The following is a 19,656-nucleotide window of genomic DNA, read 5'->3' as shown; positions in this document are numbered from 1 at the left end:
AAAGACAATGAATTTTCTTTTTTCATTCCATTTTGGAAAGTTTATTATTTATTTTATTACCACATTCCATATATATTATATATGTGTGTGTGTATAAATGCATATATATGTATATACATACATATATTTTTTATATATTCCTTATATACATTCTATATATATTATTTATATTATTTTATTATTGCATTCCCTAGCTTAGGGACAGATAAACTATGAGTTTCAAAGGGAAAACTGTAATCACTATTAGTGATACTTTTGTTATGTATTGATTGGCTCATAATAAGTTACTTCCTTTTATGAGAGAGGAGAGGGACCAAAACAAAACATGAGAAAGCATTCACTGGGGCCAGCAGATGGCATAGCGGGGTTACATCACTGGACTCCCATATGGCTGATCACAGCTCAAGTCCCAGACCTGGTGGCTGGAAATTCATGACGTGGGGACCAGCAGTTAGCGGAATCTATGTCACTGGACTCCCACGTAGTCGACCGTGGTTCGTGTCCTGGACCTGGTAGCTTAAAACTCACGCTGGGCGCGTGTGCGTGCGTGCCCAAGATCCCAAGAGGAGAATGGAGGAGAAGGGATTGCGGCGTGACTGTCCCCCCCAGGGGGGTGATTTCTCATTTTCTGTCTGTCTGTCCCTTGCTGTCTGGCGAGCGCACGTGCCCTATAGCGAAAAAAAAAAAAAAAGAAGAAATTCATGATGTGTTCCTAGGTGTGCCCCAAGATCCCAGGAGGAGAATGGAGAAGGGTTTGCAGTGTGACCATCCCCCCTTTGGGGGTGATTTCTCACTTTCCCTCTCACTGTCTCTATTACTCTTTCTTAGGAGCATTTGTGCCCTATGGCAAAAAACCTCTTTAAAAAACAAAAAGAAAGAAAGAAAGCATTCACTAAAGGGCTGAATTTTTTCACACACAAAGATGGAGATGATCTATGCCCAAAGAATAGGAGGGAATGGTAATACCTCAAAATACTGCTTAAGAAAAACAAAAACAGGCTGGCACCTTAACTATTTATTGATAGCAATGTCAAGTACAATAACCAGAGAGACTCTAAATTTATCCATTTGAAGAAATATTTCAAGATTAAAGTAATCTGTAGATCTCTGGGATGTACATGCTACATTGTCATACAAGATTATTTTTTCAAACTGTTCATTTAAAGAGACAGAGTACTTAATTAAAACTATGCTAAATGATTTCAAATTCTCAGATCAAATCATAACTTAAATCATGATAAGCAGCAGTTCACTTACCATGAAAATCTGCACCCAACTTCTTAGAAGCCATTTAGAACCTGAAAAACAAGGAAATATTTCTTAGGCACATCATACCTTTGGGAGGTATAAATAAATAATTATAAGAAAATTGGTACTACTAATGAAAAACCAGAAGACCAGGTTCCAGTGACAAAGTCCTCACTTCTCACACCCAAAGTCCCAAAAAAGAAGGCTGAATGGGAGACAAAAGTTTTTTAAAGAAAAATGAAGTATTTCTAAAATCCATGTTCTGAAACAAATAGAATAGTGACAGTCCCTGACCAATTTAAATGTTAACCACTTAAAAGGAAAAAACTAGTGTCTATTCTCCTAATATAAACTACAAATAAGTCAATATTGCAATAAGAAAAAGATCTCACTTCATTCAAATAAATAAATATAGGCCTCTTGTTACAGGCAATCAATTATTAACTGTTAAAACAGGAATTTCCAAAATGGAGAATGAACAATGTACAAGTTTTTGTACCATTTTAATTTTGTATAAAATTCCCCTAAAATGAAAAAAAATTTCCATAAAACCATTTATCTAGTTTAACATTCTTTGGACTTTCAGCTTCTATGTAAGTAGGAATAAAGTTCTTTCCTACATATATATATACAATAATTTGAGCTCTTCAATCTAAAACTTTCTCTTCCTTGATATGATGAGATGATTATGGCTAAGGGGTACACAATTTATTTTTGGAGTGATGAAAGTGATGTAAAAATGAGTGTGGGAATGATTGTGCAACTCTGAATATACTTCGCTATATATGCACTGCACTATATGATTTAAGTGGGTGAACTGCATGGTTTATCAATTGTATCTCAATAAAACTATTTTACAAAATTAACTCAAAGGACAATTCTGTAGAGTGTTAAGCACTGTTCTTCAGAAGTTAGAGACCACAAGTCAACTGTGGTTCAATTCCCAGTCCAGAGGCTTGAAAACACACTGGGCACAGGTGCGTATATACATGTATGCATGCCCCAAATCCTGACATAACAGAGAAATGGAGGAAAAAGAACTGCAGCATGACCATATCCTCATTTCACAAGCACACTTGCACTCTGGCCATTTAAAAAATTTTTTCAATAAAGATCAATGACATAAATGTAAAAACAAAAACAAAACCTATAAAACTTCTAGAAAACATGAGGGTGTTTTTTTGTTTGTTTGTTTGTTTTTGGGAGAGGTTTTTGCTATATGGTGCGTGGCTCGCCAGAAAGACAGACACAGAGAGACAGAAAGCTAGAAATCACCCCCCCAGGGGGGATGGCTATGCCCTAATCCCTTCTCCTCCATTCTCCTCTTGGGATGTTGGACACACACACACACACACACACACACACACACACACACACACGTGCCCGGTGTGAGTTTAAGCCACCAGGTCCAGGACCTGAACCACAGCTGACTACATGGGGAGTCCTGCGACATAGCCATTATGCCATCTGCTGGTCCCGACATGAGGATATTTTTGTGACCCCAAGTTAGGTAAAGATTTCATAGGTAAAAGCATGAATCATAAAAGGAAAAAAAAAAAAAAAAAAAAAGGAAAAACCTGACAAGTTTTACTTTTTATTTATTTATTTTTTGGAGAGGTTTATGCTACAGGGCTCGTGGGCTCCCCAGAGAGACAGAGAGACAGAAAGAGAGAAATCATCCCCCAGGAGGGATGGCCAAGGGGCAATCCCTTTTCCTCCATTCTCCTCTCAGGATCTTGGGCACTTTCTTGGGGGTACTTTCTCCTCTCCCTCCCTATCTCTCTGTGGTGAGTGTATGTACCCTCTAGCACAAAAAGTCATATTAACTATACTATATTCAATAGAAAAAAAGCTTTTCTAATCTTTTCTCTGAGGTCTCGGAGGCATTTTTGCAGCCTTAGTTCCTTCATCACTGCAATAAAGGTAGTAAACTGAATATGCAGCCTACTCTAAATAGACCATAAATCTATAACAGAAGAAAAAAATGAAAAAAAAAAATGTTTCCAAATTAAATACTGAGCATTCAAGATAAGTGAAACTGTCACTCACTATACACACAGTCACTTTTTTAAAAAAAGAATTATTTCTTTATTTAATTCCATTTGTTATTGTTGTTTTTTAATTTGGCCAGCGAGAGAGACAGAAGAGAAAGGGAGAGAGAAAGCAAGTTACCAGGTCCAGGACTTGAACTACAGTCGGTCATGTGGGAATCCAAAACCTTTAACCACCATGCCAACTGCCAGCCCCACACAATCACTTTTTAAAAATATCTTTACTAGCGGGGTGGGCAGGTGGCATGGTGGCTAGGGGCACTGGACTCCCATGTGGCTGACCATGGTTCAAGTCCTGGACCTGGCAGCTTACTTTCTCTCTCTCTCTCTCTCTGTCCCTCTCTGGTAAAAATTAAAATAAACAAATAACTAAATAAATAAATTTAAATATAATTCTTTAAAAAAACTCTACTAGCAAAATGAAAAGCTGGCAAACATATTGTTAATTTCCCCTTTTTCCCTTCATATTGATGATCCATAAAACCTAAAAGTCCAGAAACCATTTTCCTGTGCCACACATAAAATAATATCAAATGAGTATCATTATAAAAACAAACCAAAAAAATACACAGACTTTTGTATACTACCTAGCATGCGGCAAGAGCTCAACAAAGGTTGGTGAATTAAATATAACTCGCAAGACAGTAAACCATTTTTCACACACTCTAGCTATCAGTAAACTGGTATACCTAAACATAAAATGTAAATTTTTATTTGAATACTATGGTATTATTACAATCTTAATTTTTTTTGTTAAGAACATGGCTCTGAAGACTGAACTGAGTTTTTAAGACCTTACTTTCAGTCTGTTCCAGATTGAGAATTAGCCAGAGACAATGCTTTCGTGATCACTGTCCACAAATCTGTGTTTTCAAAACTAAGCCCCCTTATTACTGGCTACTGCACATCAGCATATTTGGCTGAAGACAGAAGGCCAACAAAAGAGGTCAACAGTACTCTGATTCATACTGAGGAGCATTTCAATAGCCCAGTAAGCTTTTCTTTAGGCATTAATTTCTTCTTTGAATTCAGCCAGAAAACTGCTTGTTTTGATTTTTCCTAATCGCCACTATTTTATGGAGAACTAAAAAAGAAAATCTGAATAACCTATAGAAACAAAATCTAATGGGCCCTGACATTTTGGAAAAAAAGGGAGTATGTTTACATAAATAAGGAAACAAAGATAAGACGCATATTTATAATGGTGGCTGTTTTGAGGTGGTAAAATTACAAACTGTGCATTTGATTTTTTCTCATGTGCTATTTATTTTCTATATTGAGACTATCTAAATGTGTATCAACTGACAAATGCCTACATACTTGGGGTGGAAATTAGCAACAGAGAGGGAAGAAAAAAGCCAGTTAGTTGCCTGTAAGAGAACTAAAAAGAAACACAAGAACATGTAACTTATGAAAGACTGTGACCTCATTATTGAGAGAAAAAAGAATAAATCAGTGGTTTCTAGACCAGTAAGATAAGAGGGTTGAAGGGGAGGACCAGCAGATGGGACCAGCAGATGGCGTAATGGTTATGTCACTGGACTCCCACGTAGGTGACCGTGGCTGGAGTCCTGGGTCTGGCAGCTTAAAATTCACACCAGGCCCACACGTGTGTGCCTAAGATCCCTGCATGCCCAAGCTCCCAAGAGGAGAATGGAGGAAAAGGGACTGTGGTATGACCATCTCCCATGCGGAATGATTTCTCACTGTTCTCTGTCTCTGTCCAGAGAGCACACACACCACGCACCCTATAGCAAAAATCTCTTAAAAAAAAAATCTTGGAGCCAGCAGATGGCGTGGTGGTTAAGGGTGCTGGACTCCCAAGTGGCCGACCACGGTTTGAGTCCCAGAACTGGCGGCTTGCTTTCTCTCTCTCTTTCTCTCTCTCTCTCTCTGGTCAAATTAAAATGAATAAATAAGCTTAAAATAATTCTTTAAAAACAAATGTGTCATGACTTTTGAAAAAAAGAAATCTATTGGGTCACTGGGAAAGTCATGACATATTTGTATACGTCTTTCCCAAAAACCTAATACAAGCACCCAGTATGTATTTAGTATGTATCTAAAGCTTATAATCCATGATGAACAGCTAACAATTAGGAAATAACACAGCATCACCACTTATAAAGCAAAGACTGTTAGGAACTACACAGAAATATATAATTAATAAGATAGCCTAAACTTTTCTCAGCCAGCTCAGCGGCATAACAGTAATGAACTGCTCAGAGAAGTTGGTTCCAATGGATCAGCTTGCCCATAGCGCAGTGGTTAAACAATGTACCCAGGGAGTCAGATCCCACGTGGTCAACTATGTTTAAGTCCCCGCCCAGGCACCTTCAAAAACATGCCAGGCACATATGCCTATGTGCCCAAAATCCTGACAAGACAGATAAATAGAGGGGAAAAAAAAAGGTTTCTGGGCTGGTCCCATGGCCTAGTAGTTAAGAGAACAGAATCCCACATAACCAACCACAATTTGAATCCCACTCTGGCAGCTGGAAAAAACACTGCTGCTTATATGTATATATTCCAAATCCCAAAGGATGAAGAAATGAAAGAAAAAGGAATACAATGTGATCACACCCCATGTGGGGAGGGTGCTTTCTCTCTCCTGTCTCTGTCAGGCTAGTGCACATGCCCCTGGCAATTTTTGTAAACAAACAAAATTTCAACAATTAAGTTCTGTCAGCCTAGTGCATGCACCTCTGGCAATTTTTGTAAAAAATAAACGTTGCAAACAATTGAGTATTTGCTTCCTTAGTGTCACTTTATTTTACACAAACGTGTAAATGAAACGCTAAATTATGGGGCCAGCAGGTGGCATGGTGGTTAAGGCACTGGACTCCCAGGCACTGGTCAACCACTGTTTTGAGTCCCAGACCTAACAGCTTGCTTTCTCACTTTCCCTCTCTCTGTCTCTCTCTGGAGGGCACATTAGCCCTATAGCAAATTTTAAAAATAAAAATAATAAATAATAAAATTAAATAAATAATTCTTAAAAAAAATTTTAACTAAATTATATCCTGGAATTCCTCTTTAACTTATTACCTCTATAGGTACAGGTTTGAAATCAGTAAGATTGAATTGTCCTAAGGCACTGTTCTCAATTTAAAACTTAAAGGAAAAAGTCATGATACTACAAAAAGTAAGAGTGATGGATAGTTTAGAATATCAATCATTTAGATCCCATATCTAAAAATTGTTCTTTGACAAAGTTTGTCAGTCTTAGTAACCAATGTGACAATAACATGTAACTGAATATGTTTTAGATGATAAAGACAATTTCACACTGGCTGACAAAGGGGCCAGCAGGTGGCATAGTGAAGGCCCTGGACTTCCACATAGCCATCCATAGTTCAAGTCCTAGACCCAGAGGCTTGAAACTCAAGCCAGGTACGTATGCATGCATGCTTAACATCTTGAGAGGAGAACTGAGAAGGGACTGCAGCATGGATATTTCCCTTGCGGGTATGATTTCTCACTTTCTCCCTCTCCATCACTCTCTGTCTCCCCAGGGACATGTGTCCTATAGCAAAAAATCTCCCCCCCAAAAAAAAAAGATAAAAATACTAGCTAACAAAAGTGATGTCAAGAATTCAGTGGCCAGAATTAGAACCAAGCTATAAAAAGTAATCTCTGATAATCCTTAACAGTAAGTATAATTAATGACAAAGACGCTAATATGACCTCCTGTCTAATTTTGTACTCTATAAAACAATTCTTTGGATTAAACTAGTTTTATTAAAATTTCCATAATTTGGGAGCAGCAGGTGGCATGGTGGTGAAGGGAGCCAGACTCCCACATGGCTGACCGCGGTTAGAGTCCCAGACGTGGCAGCTTGCTTTCTCACTTTCCATTTCTCTCTCACTCTGTCCCTTGTCCCTATCTGGTCAAATTAAAATAAATAAAGTTAAGTTAAATAATTCTTCAATAAAAAAATCCATACATTTACAAAAGGGAATTTGAACACTTTTGTGTAACTATCTCCTAGAGGAGTATTCAAATATTTATTGAAGGAATTAAGTTAATATTATTTCAATGCAATTATAAATTTTTTTCTATGTGATTAATAATAAATTTGGCAGGCTACATAAGTGCTTTTTTTTTTTTAAGAGTTTTTTTTGCTATAGGGTGTGTGTGCTCACTAGAGATAGAGAGAAAGAGACAAAAAGCGAAATGCCCCTGGTGGGGATGGCCACACTGCAATCCCTTTCTCTTCTACTCTCCTCTTGGGATTCTAGGCATGCACACACAAATGCCCAGCATGATCTTTAAGCCACTGAGCCCAGCACTCAAACCACAGTTGACTACGTGGGAGTCCAGTGATACAACCATTATGTCATCTGCTGTACCCTGGCTACGTTCTTTTTTTTGTTTAAATATATATTTACTTTTATTGTATTTGTTATTATTATTTTCAATTTGACAAGAGGAGAGGAGAAAAGAGAGAAATTAAGAGAGCTAGCCACCAGGTACAAGACACGAACCGTGGTCGGCCATGTGGGAGGGAGTCCAGTTCCTTTAACACCACGCAACCTGTTGGCCCCCAAGTTATGTAAGTTCTTAACATACAGTGCCCCCAGATGAAAACTACTCTACAATTTGTTACTTCTTCAGGATTAACTTTTTTTTTTTAAGGTTTTTGTCATAAAGCACATGTTCCCACCAGAGAAAAGGCAGAGAGAGACAGAGAGGGAAAATGAGAAATCCAACCCTCCCTCCCCCGCTTCAGGGGGGTGGGGAGTGGCAGCCACACAGCAATCCCTTCTCCTCCATTTTCTTCTCGGGACTTTGGGCATGCATGCACACCTGCCCAGTGGGATTTTCAAGCCACCAGGTCAGGGCTCAAATCATGGTCAGCCTATGGGAGTCCAGCGCCTTAACCACCATACCACCTGCTGGCCCTGGAAATAACTTTTAATAACACTTAATCCAATACTAGTCCAGTGACCCCAGCTACTGACTTGAACGTCATGTTTTTCTTGTATCCAGAGTTCATACCAATAACTCATTTTCTAACAAAAAGCTTATTTTTAAGACAGAAAAAAAAAATGTTAGCCATCAGCAAAATCACATTTAATCTGCATTTCCTGCCTCCTAAATTCAAAGCACAGAATTACTTCCCAACCAAACTTTAGTAGTTCTGATTTATCCTGTGACACTGCCACATCCACATGCCATATTAATACAGTAAAGAGCAATTTAATGTACATTTTCAAATTTGCTTATGTCATCTCATGAAAATTCTGTTTCCCTATGTACTTTGAACCATATTCCCAAGTCTATGCTCCCATGGCTTCTGCACCTAATTTTCCTACACACCCTTCTTTCTAAGGTCAAATGCCTTCCCACTACACAGAGGGTAAGAAATACAATATTTACAAGTACTTTGTAAAATGATTTGTCATTGTCTCATAAAATTAAACCCCACCACCACCCAATTCTACTCCTTCTACTCTTAGGGTTTTTTTTCTTTTTTTTCTTTCTTTTTTTTTTTTTTTTGAGAGGTTTTTGCTATAGGGTACATGCACTCGCCAGAAAGACAGAGAGAGACAGAGAGACAGAAAGCGAGAAATCGCCCCCCAAGGGGGATGGAAACACTGCAATCCCTTTTCCTCCATTCTCCTCTGGTATCTTGGGCATGCATGCACACACGTCTGGAGTGAGTTTAAGCCACCGGGTCCAGGACTCGAACCACAGTCGACCACATGGAAGTCCAGCAACATACCCATTACGCATTACGCCATCTGCTGGTCCCTCTACTTCTTGATCTTAAAGAAATTTTTGCACATGTGATCTATGAAATTTGTACAAACTGTTCATACCAATATTGCCTAAAAGAGTAAAAGATTAAGTCTGAATAATGAGCTCATGTGTTTATGTATTTTGATGGTTATCATTAATACAAACTGTACATATGTACTTATTTTCTCACTTTATATTCTTGATTATTAACATATCTTGATTTAAAAGTCTTAGGTTAAGGGGCCAGCATATGGCATGTTGGTGAAAGTGCTGGACTCCCACATGTCCAACCATGGTTCAAGTCCCAGACCTGGCAGCTTGCTTTCTCATTTTCCCTCTGTCCTATCTCTCTCTAGTGAGCAAACATGGCCTGCAACAAATTGAATAATCAGGATTAATTAATTTAATTAATTATTTTTAAAAGTATTAAAAAAAGGGGGGGGGGACCTAAAGCCAGAATGGTACAAGTGAAAAGGGCAATATTGCACAGTGACTAAGGACTCACGGGAAGCCCACGTAAACCTAAACAGGCTGGGTACAGTGGAGCATGCCTATAGTCCTAGCTGGCTGGGGCAAGAGGATCACAACAGAACAAGACCTTATTAAAAAAAAAAACATATATACCAAGCCAGCATGATCATTCCCCAAGGGGTGTGCTTTCTCACTGCTCACTGTTCCTTGTCTCTCTCTCTCCAAGGAGCATACACACACACACTGCATAATTTAAAAAACAAAAATACCTTGTCTCTCCTCCTCCTCACACTCTCCCCCCAAAAAAAGTTTTACAAATGTTGTGGTTTTTTTAAGAATTATTTTCTATTTAATTTTTTATTTATTCATTCATTTATTTTAATTTGACCAGAGACACAAAGAGAGAGAGAGAGAGAGAGAAAGCAAGCCGCCAGGTTCGAGACTCAAACCATGGTCAGTCACATGGGAGTGTCCAGCACCTCAGCCACCAAGCCAACTGCTGGTCCCCTACAAATGTTTTGACATTCATATCCACAGATCTTGCAAACAATTTCCTTCTACATTTTTAATCATTTTAAATCTATTTCATTTTACATCTGGAATAAATATCATACTCTACCTTCTCTTTGCTTTTACAAAAAAAAAAGAGAACCAGTCAGTGGTGTGGTGATTAATGCAGCTAGATCCCACAAGGCCAACTGCATGGTTTGAGTCCTAGACCCAGCAGCTTAAAAAACACTTCAGACGCAGAGGCACATGCCCAAAATCCTGAAAGGAAAATGGAGAAGAGACTGCAGCATGACTGTCCCAGTGGGGATATTTTCCCATTTCCCCCTCTATTATCTCTCCTCTGACAACACTAAAAAAAGGAAAGAAAGAAAAAGTTGATGTTCTAGTTCACTTTATTGCTCACAACTGATATACCTGAAATTGGGTGATCCTAAGAATAGAGGTTTATTTGGCACAATGTTTTAGAGGCCCAAAATCATGGGGATACATCTAGTGACTGTCTTCCTGTTGGTGGGTAACACAGCAGGAGGCATCATGTGGTATGAGAGCAGAAGCATGTGAGTCCATGTCTCCTTATGAACCCACACGTATCTGTCCAATCAAGGTTGCCCATTACTTGAATCCAATCACTTCCCAAAGGCCCCACCTTTCAACACCATAATCAGATTAACTCTCTAAACACCATTACAATAGTTCACTAGATTTCAATACACAAATTCTGGGGGGCACACATTCAAACCACAGCAGTTGGATATAAGCTAACTTAACCACTGACAAAAGAATGAGTAAAGAAATCACAGTACAGGGGCCAGCAGGTGGCATGGTAGTAAAGGCACTGGACTCTCTCAATGGCCAACCACGCGGCTCCAGTTCTTGACCTGGCAGCTTGCTTTCTCATTTTCCCTCTCTATATCTCCGTCTCTCTCTTTCTCTCTCTCTCTGATGGATTAAAATAACACTAATAATAATAATAATAATAAATAAAAGTAAGTTAAAAAAATCACAGTATATTCATAAAATGAATTATACAAAAATAAAAATGAACAAACTATGGCTACATAAAACAACATAGAAGCAGTTCTCTTTCCCACTGTACAAGATGGCTGGTGAAAAAGCTGCAAGGAGAAGAAAGTTGAAGCCAAGAAGGCTGATGCCAGTAGAAAGGGTAAAAAGAGTGATCCCCAGGAACAGCAGATGGCTTAATGGTTGCATTGCTTGATGCCACGTAGTCAACCGCATTTCAAGTCCCAGACCCGGTGGCTTAAAACACACTGTGCACATATATGTGCGTTCCCAAAATCCTAAGAGGAGACTAGAAGAGAAGTGACTGAGGGATGGCCATCCCTCCCAGGGAGTGATTTCATGCTTTTTTGTCTCTGTCTCTCTAGCAAGCATACACCCCCCTATAGCAGAAATCTCTCTCGAAAAAAAAAAAAAAAGGGTGACCCTCCTTCCCCCCCGCAAGGATAAAAGTCCAAGAAGGGGAAGCCCCATTGCAGCCAAAACCTTGTCCTAGTCTGTGGCATCAGCGGATACTCCCGATCTGCCATGAATTCCAGGAAGGCCACCTACAAAAGGAAATACTCAGCCACTAAATCCAAGATCGAAAAGAAAAGGATGAGAAGGTCCTTGCCACTGTCACAAAACCAGTTGGTGGGGACAAGAATGGTGGTACCCGGGTGGTTAAACTGCATAAAATGCCTGGGTATTATCCTACTGAAGAAGTGCCTCAAAAGCTGTTGAGCCATGGCAAAAAAACCCTTCAGTTAGCGTGTGGGAAAGCTATGAGCTAGCATCACTCCTGGGATCATCCTGATCATACTTACTAGATGTCACAGAGGCAAGAGAGTGGTTTTCCTGAAGCAGCTGAGCAGTGGTTTGATACTTGTGACTGGACCGCTAGTTCTCAATCAAGTTCCACTGCACAGAACACACCAGAAATTTGTCATCACCACCTCCATGAAAATTGATATTATTAGCTAAATAAAACTCTCAAAACACCTCACCAATGCTTACTTCAAGAAAAAGAAGCTGTAGAGGCCCAGACACCAGGAAGGTGAGATCTTTGACACACAGGAGAAACATGAGATCACAGAACAGCACAAGGTTGGATCAGAAAGCTGTGGACTTGCAAATTTTACCAAAACCCAAAGCTGTTCCTCAGATCCAGGGCTACCTGTGATCTGTGTTTACCCTTACAGATGGAGTTTATCCTCACAAATTGGTGTTCTGAATTTCCTGCCAAGAACCTAATTATGTAACTGATCATAAAAAAATAAAAAAAATAGGAATCAGGACCAACATACAGAGTAATGGTTATGTTGCTGGACTTGCACATAGTTGACCACGGTTCAAGTCCTGGACCTGGCAGCTTAAAACTCACAACAGGTGGGACCAGCAGATGGCATAATGGTTACATCACTGGATTCCCACACAGGCAACCACAGCTCGAGTTCTAGACCAAGCGACTTAAAATTCACACCGAACATGTGTGTATGTGTGCCCAAAATCTGAGAGGAAAATGGAGGAGAAGGGATTGCGACTTGGCCATCCCTCCAAGGAGGATTTCTTGCTTTCTGTCTGTCTCTCTCTGTATCTCTGGAGAGAACACGCACCCTAAAACAAAAATCTCTCAAAAGAAAAAAAAAAAGAGGACTCTTTATTTATTTTTTTAATTTGCCAAAAGATATGTGCACTCTCCAGAGAGAGACAGAGAGAATACCAAAGTGAGAAAGCACTCCCTGGGGGGATGGTCATGCAGCAATTCCTTCTCCTCAATTCTTCCCTTGGGTTTAGAGCAAGCACACATAATGGTATTTTTTTTTTTTTCAAGCTATTGGGGGAACTCAAACCACACAATCAACAATGTAGAATCCAGTCACCTGAACCATGACAGCACCAGCTGGCCCAGAGAGGAATCTTTAAAATACAATGTACTCCTTCCAGCCCAACACCTAGCGAGAATCCACCTACATCTGAGGTAGGCTTGGACCTGTTCCTTTAACTGAAGAGCCTCTACTCCAACCTCTCCTTCTGACCTAACCCCTAGCAAGAATCCATCTACATCTGAGGTAGGCCCGGCCCTGCTCCTTTAACTGAAGAGCTTCTGTCCCAACCTCTCCTTCCAGCTCAACACCTAATGAGCTTCCACACATTGTCTAGACAGTTCTAGGTTCACGGTAGCAAAACATCTGAATACTTTTAGGGCATAGAAAACCTTAACACCCACTGAACTGCTACAGAAAGGGAGAAACTCATCTTTATAAATCTGAACTCAAATCTCTTTCTGTAGATACCACGTTGCAAAACACAGTAGTTCTAGAGAAATTAGCATAGAAGTACCTCACAGTCAAGTGAAGCATACTAGCTTACAGTTGCAGAAACCTCCAACAAATTAGCCAAATGTAAATATACCACCAATACTAAAAACCAGAGAAGAGAGACTGCAAAGTCAGCAACAGAGAGAAATATGGAGGTTCAGAGAGAACATGGTTTATCTTTTCCCACACACCTCTAATTCTCCATTGAAACCCTGTAGCTCAGCCTAGGTGTACCTGATCTTTGAAAACTGGGAGGCCTTGGTAATACCCAGCTCCATCAACAAAAGTGCAGTTTGCTTGATGAGCATCAGGGAAATCGAACTGCAAAGATACTGCAGGTCATCTCCTCCCACAGACCTTTAATGCTAAGAATTAACTCTAAGAAAGTAGAAAGAAACGTATAATCCATCACATGACCAAAAACCACAGCAGAGGCACAAGAAATATGAGAAACCAAGAAAATATCTCTCCCCCAAGGGAATAGAACAGCCAGCCCTTCCTCATCCACAGACAGTACAATAGAACTTGTGGAAATGTCAAATAGAGAATTTAGAATATTCATAGTGACAAAACTAACAGAGATGCAAGAGAAGACAAACAATGAACTCCAGAAGATTCAAGAGAAAAGAGACAAGTTCCAGGAGGTGAGGAAGTTCTTGCATGATCTGAAAGAGGAAATACATACCATAAAAAAGAATCAAGCAAAACTGTTAGAGATGATGCTGTAGTACAGGAAATCAAAACCTCCCTTGAAAGCATTAAAAGCAGATTAAATCATGCAGAAGAGCAAATCTCAGATGTAGAAGATAGAACCTTTGACCTAGAAAAATTCACCAAAAAGACTGAGAAAATAACTCAAAAAAATGAGAATAATATACAAGTAATACTAGATACCACCACATGCCCAGAAGGTGTGTCAGTGTTCCAGGTGAAGAAACGAATAAGGGCCACGAAATCCTGGAAGAGAACTTTCCAAACCTAGAGAGGCATTCAAATATCCAGACACAAGAAAGACAAAGGGCCCCATACAGAGTCAACCCAAGATCTTCTCCAAAGCACATTATGGCCAGATTGATCAAAACCACAGACAGAGACAAGATACTAAAATTGGCAAGAGAAAAGTCAAGTTACTTTCAGAGGATATCTCATCAGACTAACATTGGACCTCTCATCAGAAACAACGCAAGTAAGGAAAGAATGGGAAAATATATTGAAAGTGTGTGAAAAACAATTTCATCCAAAAATATTATATCCGGCAAGATTATTCTTCATATGGAAACAAAAGCCCAAAACATTCTAAGATAAACAAAACCTGAAAGAATTTACCAACACCAGACCAGCTCTTCAAGAAGTTCTAAAGGGAGTGCTATCCCAGGAAAACTAAAGACAGACAGACAGAAATAAGAGAACAAAAACGACCAAGAAAATGGCCAACTTAATGGTAGGGACAAGTCCAGAAATATCAATAATAATACTGAATGTTAACATCCAGGATTTAAACAGAAAGATAAAACCACAGTAACACTGCAAATTCGACGAAGGAGTGATTAATTACATGAGACTGAACTGGTGAAACAGAATTCTAGGACTTTTGACTGAAACATTACTGATTTTCTTCTACACTTTGTCTTCCAGATTTAAGGATTTTTGTTTTCTTTTGAGTTGTTGATAGGTTGAACCTGTTAAATTTTTTTTGAGAGGTTTTTGCCATCGGGCAACTGCGCTTGCCCGAAAGAGAGACAGAAAATGAGAAATCACCTCCTGGGGGGTTGGCCACACCACAATCCCTTCACCTTCATTATCCTCTCGGGATCTTGGGCACGCACGCACATGCACCTGGCTAAGTTTAAGCCACCGGGTCCTGGATTCAAACCGCGGTGGACTACATGGGAGTCCAGGGACATAGCCATTACACCAACTGCTGGACCCTTCCTGCTAATATACTTTATTAATTGAAACATAAAACTTTTCTCCCTTTCTCACCCTTCTACAATTAGAAAATAATTGTGAGCATTCTTATTTTTGTGACAGAATGATTATTTGTATAAGTTCAATAATATATCTGCTGCCTTCCACCAGAAATTGGATTCTTATGGGATTTTGTGCAAATAACAGACCAAATTGAAACTACATTTATTTTTTAGTTTAGTTTACTCTTTAGTATAAGGGGGAATGGAGAAAGAAAAAAAATGTTTCAGAAGAAAATTACAGTGCACCTGTTACTAGATTTAGCTTTGTCCATAAGGTGAAAAAAAGTTTAGTGTGGGGGGAAAAGAAGGGGAGAGGAGGAAAAAGTAAAAGGACATTTAACTGACAAAAAGTGAGAAGCTATTTGCTGATGATAATATACACAGTAGTATCTTTGTCTTGACTGATACGCATGGTATTTGTGCTAGAAAAAAGAAACGTCATACACTGCAAAGAGATACGTGATTAAATGTAAATAAATGCAATGTACTTTCCAGCAGGACTATTTCTGTCTTGTAGGAATTAGCAGTGTCTAGGGTCAGCTAGAAACAATAAAGTGGGAGAGAGCTTACAGCTACCAGTGTGTAAATCATGTCAGTGACACCATATTCTTGCTAGTGGCCTCACCCACCCAGAGAACCCAATGAGGAGCTCTGCCCAACAGCAGAGCCAAGCTTCCAACACCTCTGTCCAACAGTTAATAATTCTGCCCTAGCTTGGGTCCTGAACCTGGGTCCAGCCCCACCCTACATGATAGCAAAGCACAGCCTGTGACACAACCCAATCACACACCTCAACCTCTGTCCCCACCCAAGAAGGTAGCCTAGCCAGCCACCCTGCCTAGGTAGAGAATGCAGCCACTGACTCCACCTAACTGCAGGGCAAAACATGCAACCCTACTCAATTACAGAGCCAGACGGTGGCCCCACTCAGCTATGGAACATAGCCTGCAGCCCCACCAGTCCAGAAATAATTGCAGAACCCATTCTGAGGTCCTTCCCAATCACAGAGTAGTCAGCAACCCATCTGAAAGTGGAGACCCAACTAATTCAAGTGACCTTAGAGCCCTGCCAACATACCCCCTTGAACTTCAGAGCCCAGCCAGCTGCCCTCCCTGACCTCAGAATACAGACAACAGGTAGGCTTAATTATCGATTACAACAAATCCTGCCTGTCCACGGATATTACCAGCTAACCCTTCAGAGCCCCAAGCTGAAGTAGGTCTTTTTCCCTGACAAAACAAGCCCATAAAGACTGAAAAAAGTGACTACTTCCTTAAATGCAAAGTAACCAATGCAAGGATACAAGGATCACAAAAAATAAGGGAAACATGACATCAAAGGAAATTAATAAACCTCCAATAACTGATATAGAGATCTATGAACTAACTGGTAAAAAAATTTAGAATATTCGGCGCCAGCAGGTTGTTGTGGTGCTTAAGATGCTGGACTCCCACATGGCCGACTGGTTTGAGTACCAGACCTGGTGGCTTGCTTTCTCACTTTCCCTTTCTCTCCCCCTCTGAATCTCTCTGGTCAAATTTTAAAATAATAACAAATAAAATTGAACCATCAATTCTTTTTTTAAAAGAACTATTTTTAAATTTAACTTTATTTATTCATCTATTTTAATCTGACCAGAGACAGAGAGAGGGAGAGAAAAGGTGAGAAAGCAAGCCACCAGGTCCGGGACTCGAACCATGTTCGACCATGTCAGAGTCCAGCACCCTTAATCATCATGCCACCTGCCAGTCCCGAAATAATTAATTCTTTAAAAAAGTTCAGAATAGGGACCAGCAGATGGCACAATGGTTATGTTGCTGAACTCCCATGTAATCAACTGCAGTTCAAATCCCAGACCCGGTAACTTAAACTTGCATCGGATGCGTGTGCATGCATGCCCAAGATCCCAAGAGGAGAATGGAGGGGAAGGGATTGCGGCATGGCCATCCCACCTAGGGGGTGATTTCTCGCTTTGTTTCTCTCTCTCTCTGTTTATAGGAAGCTCACGCATCCTATAGTAAAAACCTCTCCAAAAAAGAAAGAAAAAAGAAAGAAAGAAAAAAGTTCAGAATAATCCCTTTTAAGAAGTCCCATCAACTCCAAGAAAACAGAAAGCTAAACAATATTAATATATGAACAAAGTAAAATGTGCAAAAAAGAAATAGAAACAACTTTAAAAATAGAAATCCTAGAGTTGAAGAATACAACAATTAAGGAATTCAATAGAGGGGCCAGAAGGTGGCATCGCAGTAAGGGCTCTGAACTCTCTCAAGGCCAACTACCATTCAAGTCTTGGACTCGATGACTTGAAACTCACACCAGGCATGCATGGATGCATGCCCAAAATCCCAGGAGGAATATGGAGAAAAAGGAATTGCAATATAGGCATTCCCCTAGGGGGTGATTTTTACTTTCCCTCTCACCATCTCTCTCTCTCCAGCAAGCGCAAGAACACTATGGCAAAAACCTAAAAGTAATTCAAAAGAGAGCTTCAACAACAGACTTGATTTCTTTTTTAACTTTATTTATTTAAATTTGACCAGAGAGAGAGAGAGAGAAGATAAGAAAGCAAGCTACCGGGTCCGGGACTCAATCCGTGGTCAGCCATGTGGGAGTCCAGCACCCTTAACCACCAACACCACCTGCTGGCCCCAGGCAGACTCAATTAAAGAGAAAAAAAAAAAAAATCAGTGAACTCAAAGACAGACCATTTGAAATTATTCCATCAGAGAAGCAAAAAGAAAACAAGTATGAAAAAGAGTAAAATACAGACTAGTGGATGGCATAATAATGGTTATGTCACTCAACTGCCACATAGTTGTCCACAGTTCAAATCCCAGACTCAGTGGCTTGAAAGTCACACCAGTTGCATTTGCGTGTGTGCCCAAAATACCAAGAGGAGAATGAAGGAGAAGGGACTGCAGCGTGGTCATCTCCCCAGGGGCATGATTTCTCACTTTCTTTCTATCTCTCTGTCTCTCTGGCAAGCACCACACATAAAAAGTTTAAAAAAAAAAAAAGCCTGTAGGAATTATGTGAAACATCAAGTAAAACAATATATACACTATAGGGAGTCTTCGAACAAAAGAGAATCTATTTATAGAAATAACAGTGAAAACTTCCCAAATTTGGGGAAAGAAATAGGCACCCAGATTCATGAAGACCAGAAGTCACAAACAGGGTCAAAACCAAAGGGCTCTGGGGGTCAGTAAGAGGCGTGGTGATTAAAGCACTGGACACTCCCACATGGCCAACCACAGTTCAAGTCCTGGACCTGGTGGCCTGTTTTCTCACTTTCTCTTTCTCTCTCTCCCTCGTCTAATTAAAATAAATGAATAAATAAATATATATTTAAAAAAAAAAGAGCTCTACACCTAGACACATTATGATTAAACTGTCAAAAGTCAAAAACAGAATTTTGAAAAAACCAACTCAACAAAGAGTTCCCATAAGATTATGTGCAAATTTCTTTGCACACACTTGGCAAGCCAGGAGTAATATGATATATTAAAATACTGAAAGATATGCAACTAAACATTTCTATCACATCATTCAAAAAAATAAACTTGAGGGACCAGCAGTTAGCGTAATGACTATGTTGCTCGACTCCCATGTAGTCGACCACGGTTTGAGTCCTGGACCTGGTGGCTTAAAACTCACGCCAGGCACGTGTGCATGCATGCCCAAGATCCCGAAAGGAGAATGGAGAAGGGACTGAGGCGTGGCCGTCCCTCCGTGGGGGTGATTTCTCACTTTCTGTCTCTCTGTCTCTCTCTGTCTTTCTGGCAAGCGCACGTGCCCTATAGCAAAAACCTCTCCAAAAGAAAATAAAATAAAATACCAGATAAAGTGCTTCAGCAGACGATCATGAAAGCACTCTCATAAACCGCATATTGTTACCAGAATAAAAAGTACAAGATGGCGTCCATACTGAGAAAAAGATGTAATAAAAATGCCTGGATTAGAAAAAGCACATACCAGGGCCGGCAAGTGGCATGGTGGTTAAGGACAATGGACTCCCCCACATGGCCGACAGTGGTTCAAGTCTCAGAAATGGCGGCTTGCTTTCTCACTTTATCTCTCTTTTTCTCTCCCTCTCTCTCTAACTCTCTCTCTGGACAAATTAAAATAAATAAGTGGATAAAGTTAAATAATTCTTTAAAAAAAAAAAGAAAGAAAAAGTATATGCCACTCAAGTTCATAAGAATATCCTTTCAGGGGCCGGCAGGTGGCACGGTGATTGGGGGCACTGGACTCCGACATGGCCACCCACAGTTTGGGTCCCAGACCTGGCGGCTTGCTTGCTCACTTTCTCTCTCTCTCTCTCTCTCTCTCTCTCT

General features: G+C 39.9%; 1 protein-coding gene across 2 annotated transcripts in view; it reads right to left on the bottom strand.

Moving 5' to 3' along the window:
- Window positions 1-19,656, bottom strand: part of UBAP1 (ubiquitin associated protein 1) — a 57,630-nt gene that overhangs the window by 27,145 nt on the left and 10,829 nt on the right. For both annotated transcript variants that reach the window (XM_006143117.3, XM_014585797.2), the window contains one exon: window positions 1,258-1,298. In XM_006143117.3, the coding sequence (XP_006143179.1) occupies window positions 1,258-1,291 (34 nt within the window). In that variant the 5' untranslated portion in view covers window positions 1,292-1,298. The remainder of the gene's footprint in view (window positions 1-1,257; window positions 1,299-19,656) is intronic.

This window comes from Tupaia chinensis, unplaced genomic scaffold (assembly GCF_000334495.1).
Source record: "Tupaia chinensis unplaced genomic scaffold, TupChi_1.0 Scaffold000093_1, whole genome shotgun sequence".
NCBI classification, from domain to species: Eukaryota; Metazoa; Chordata; class Mammalia; order Scandentia; family Tupaiidae; genus Tupaia; species Tupaia belangeri.
Note: the sequence above shows the minus strand (reverse complement) of the source record. Positions and strands in the feature narration are given on the sequence as shown.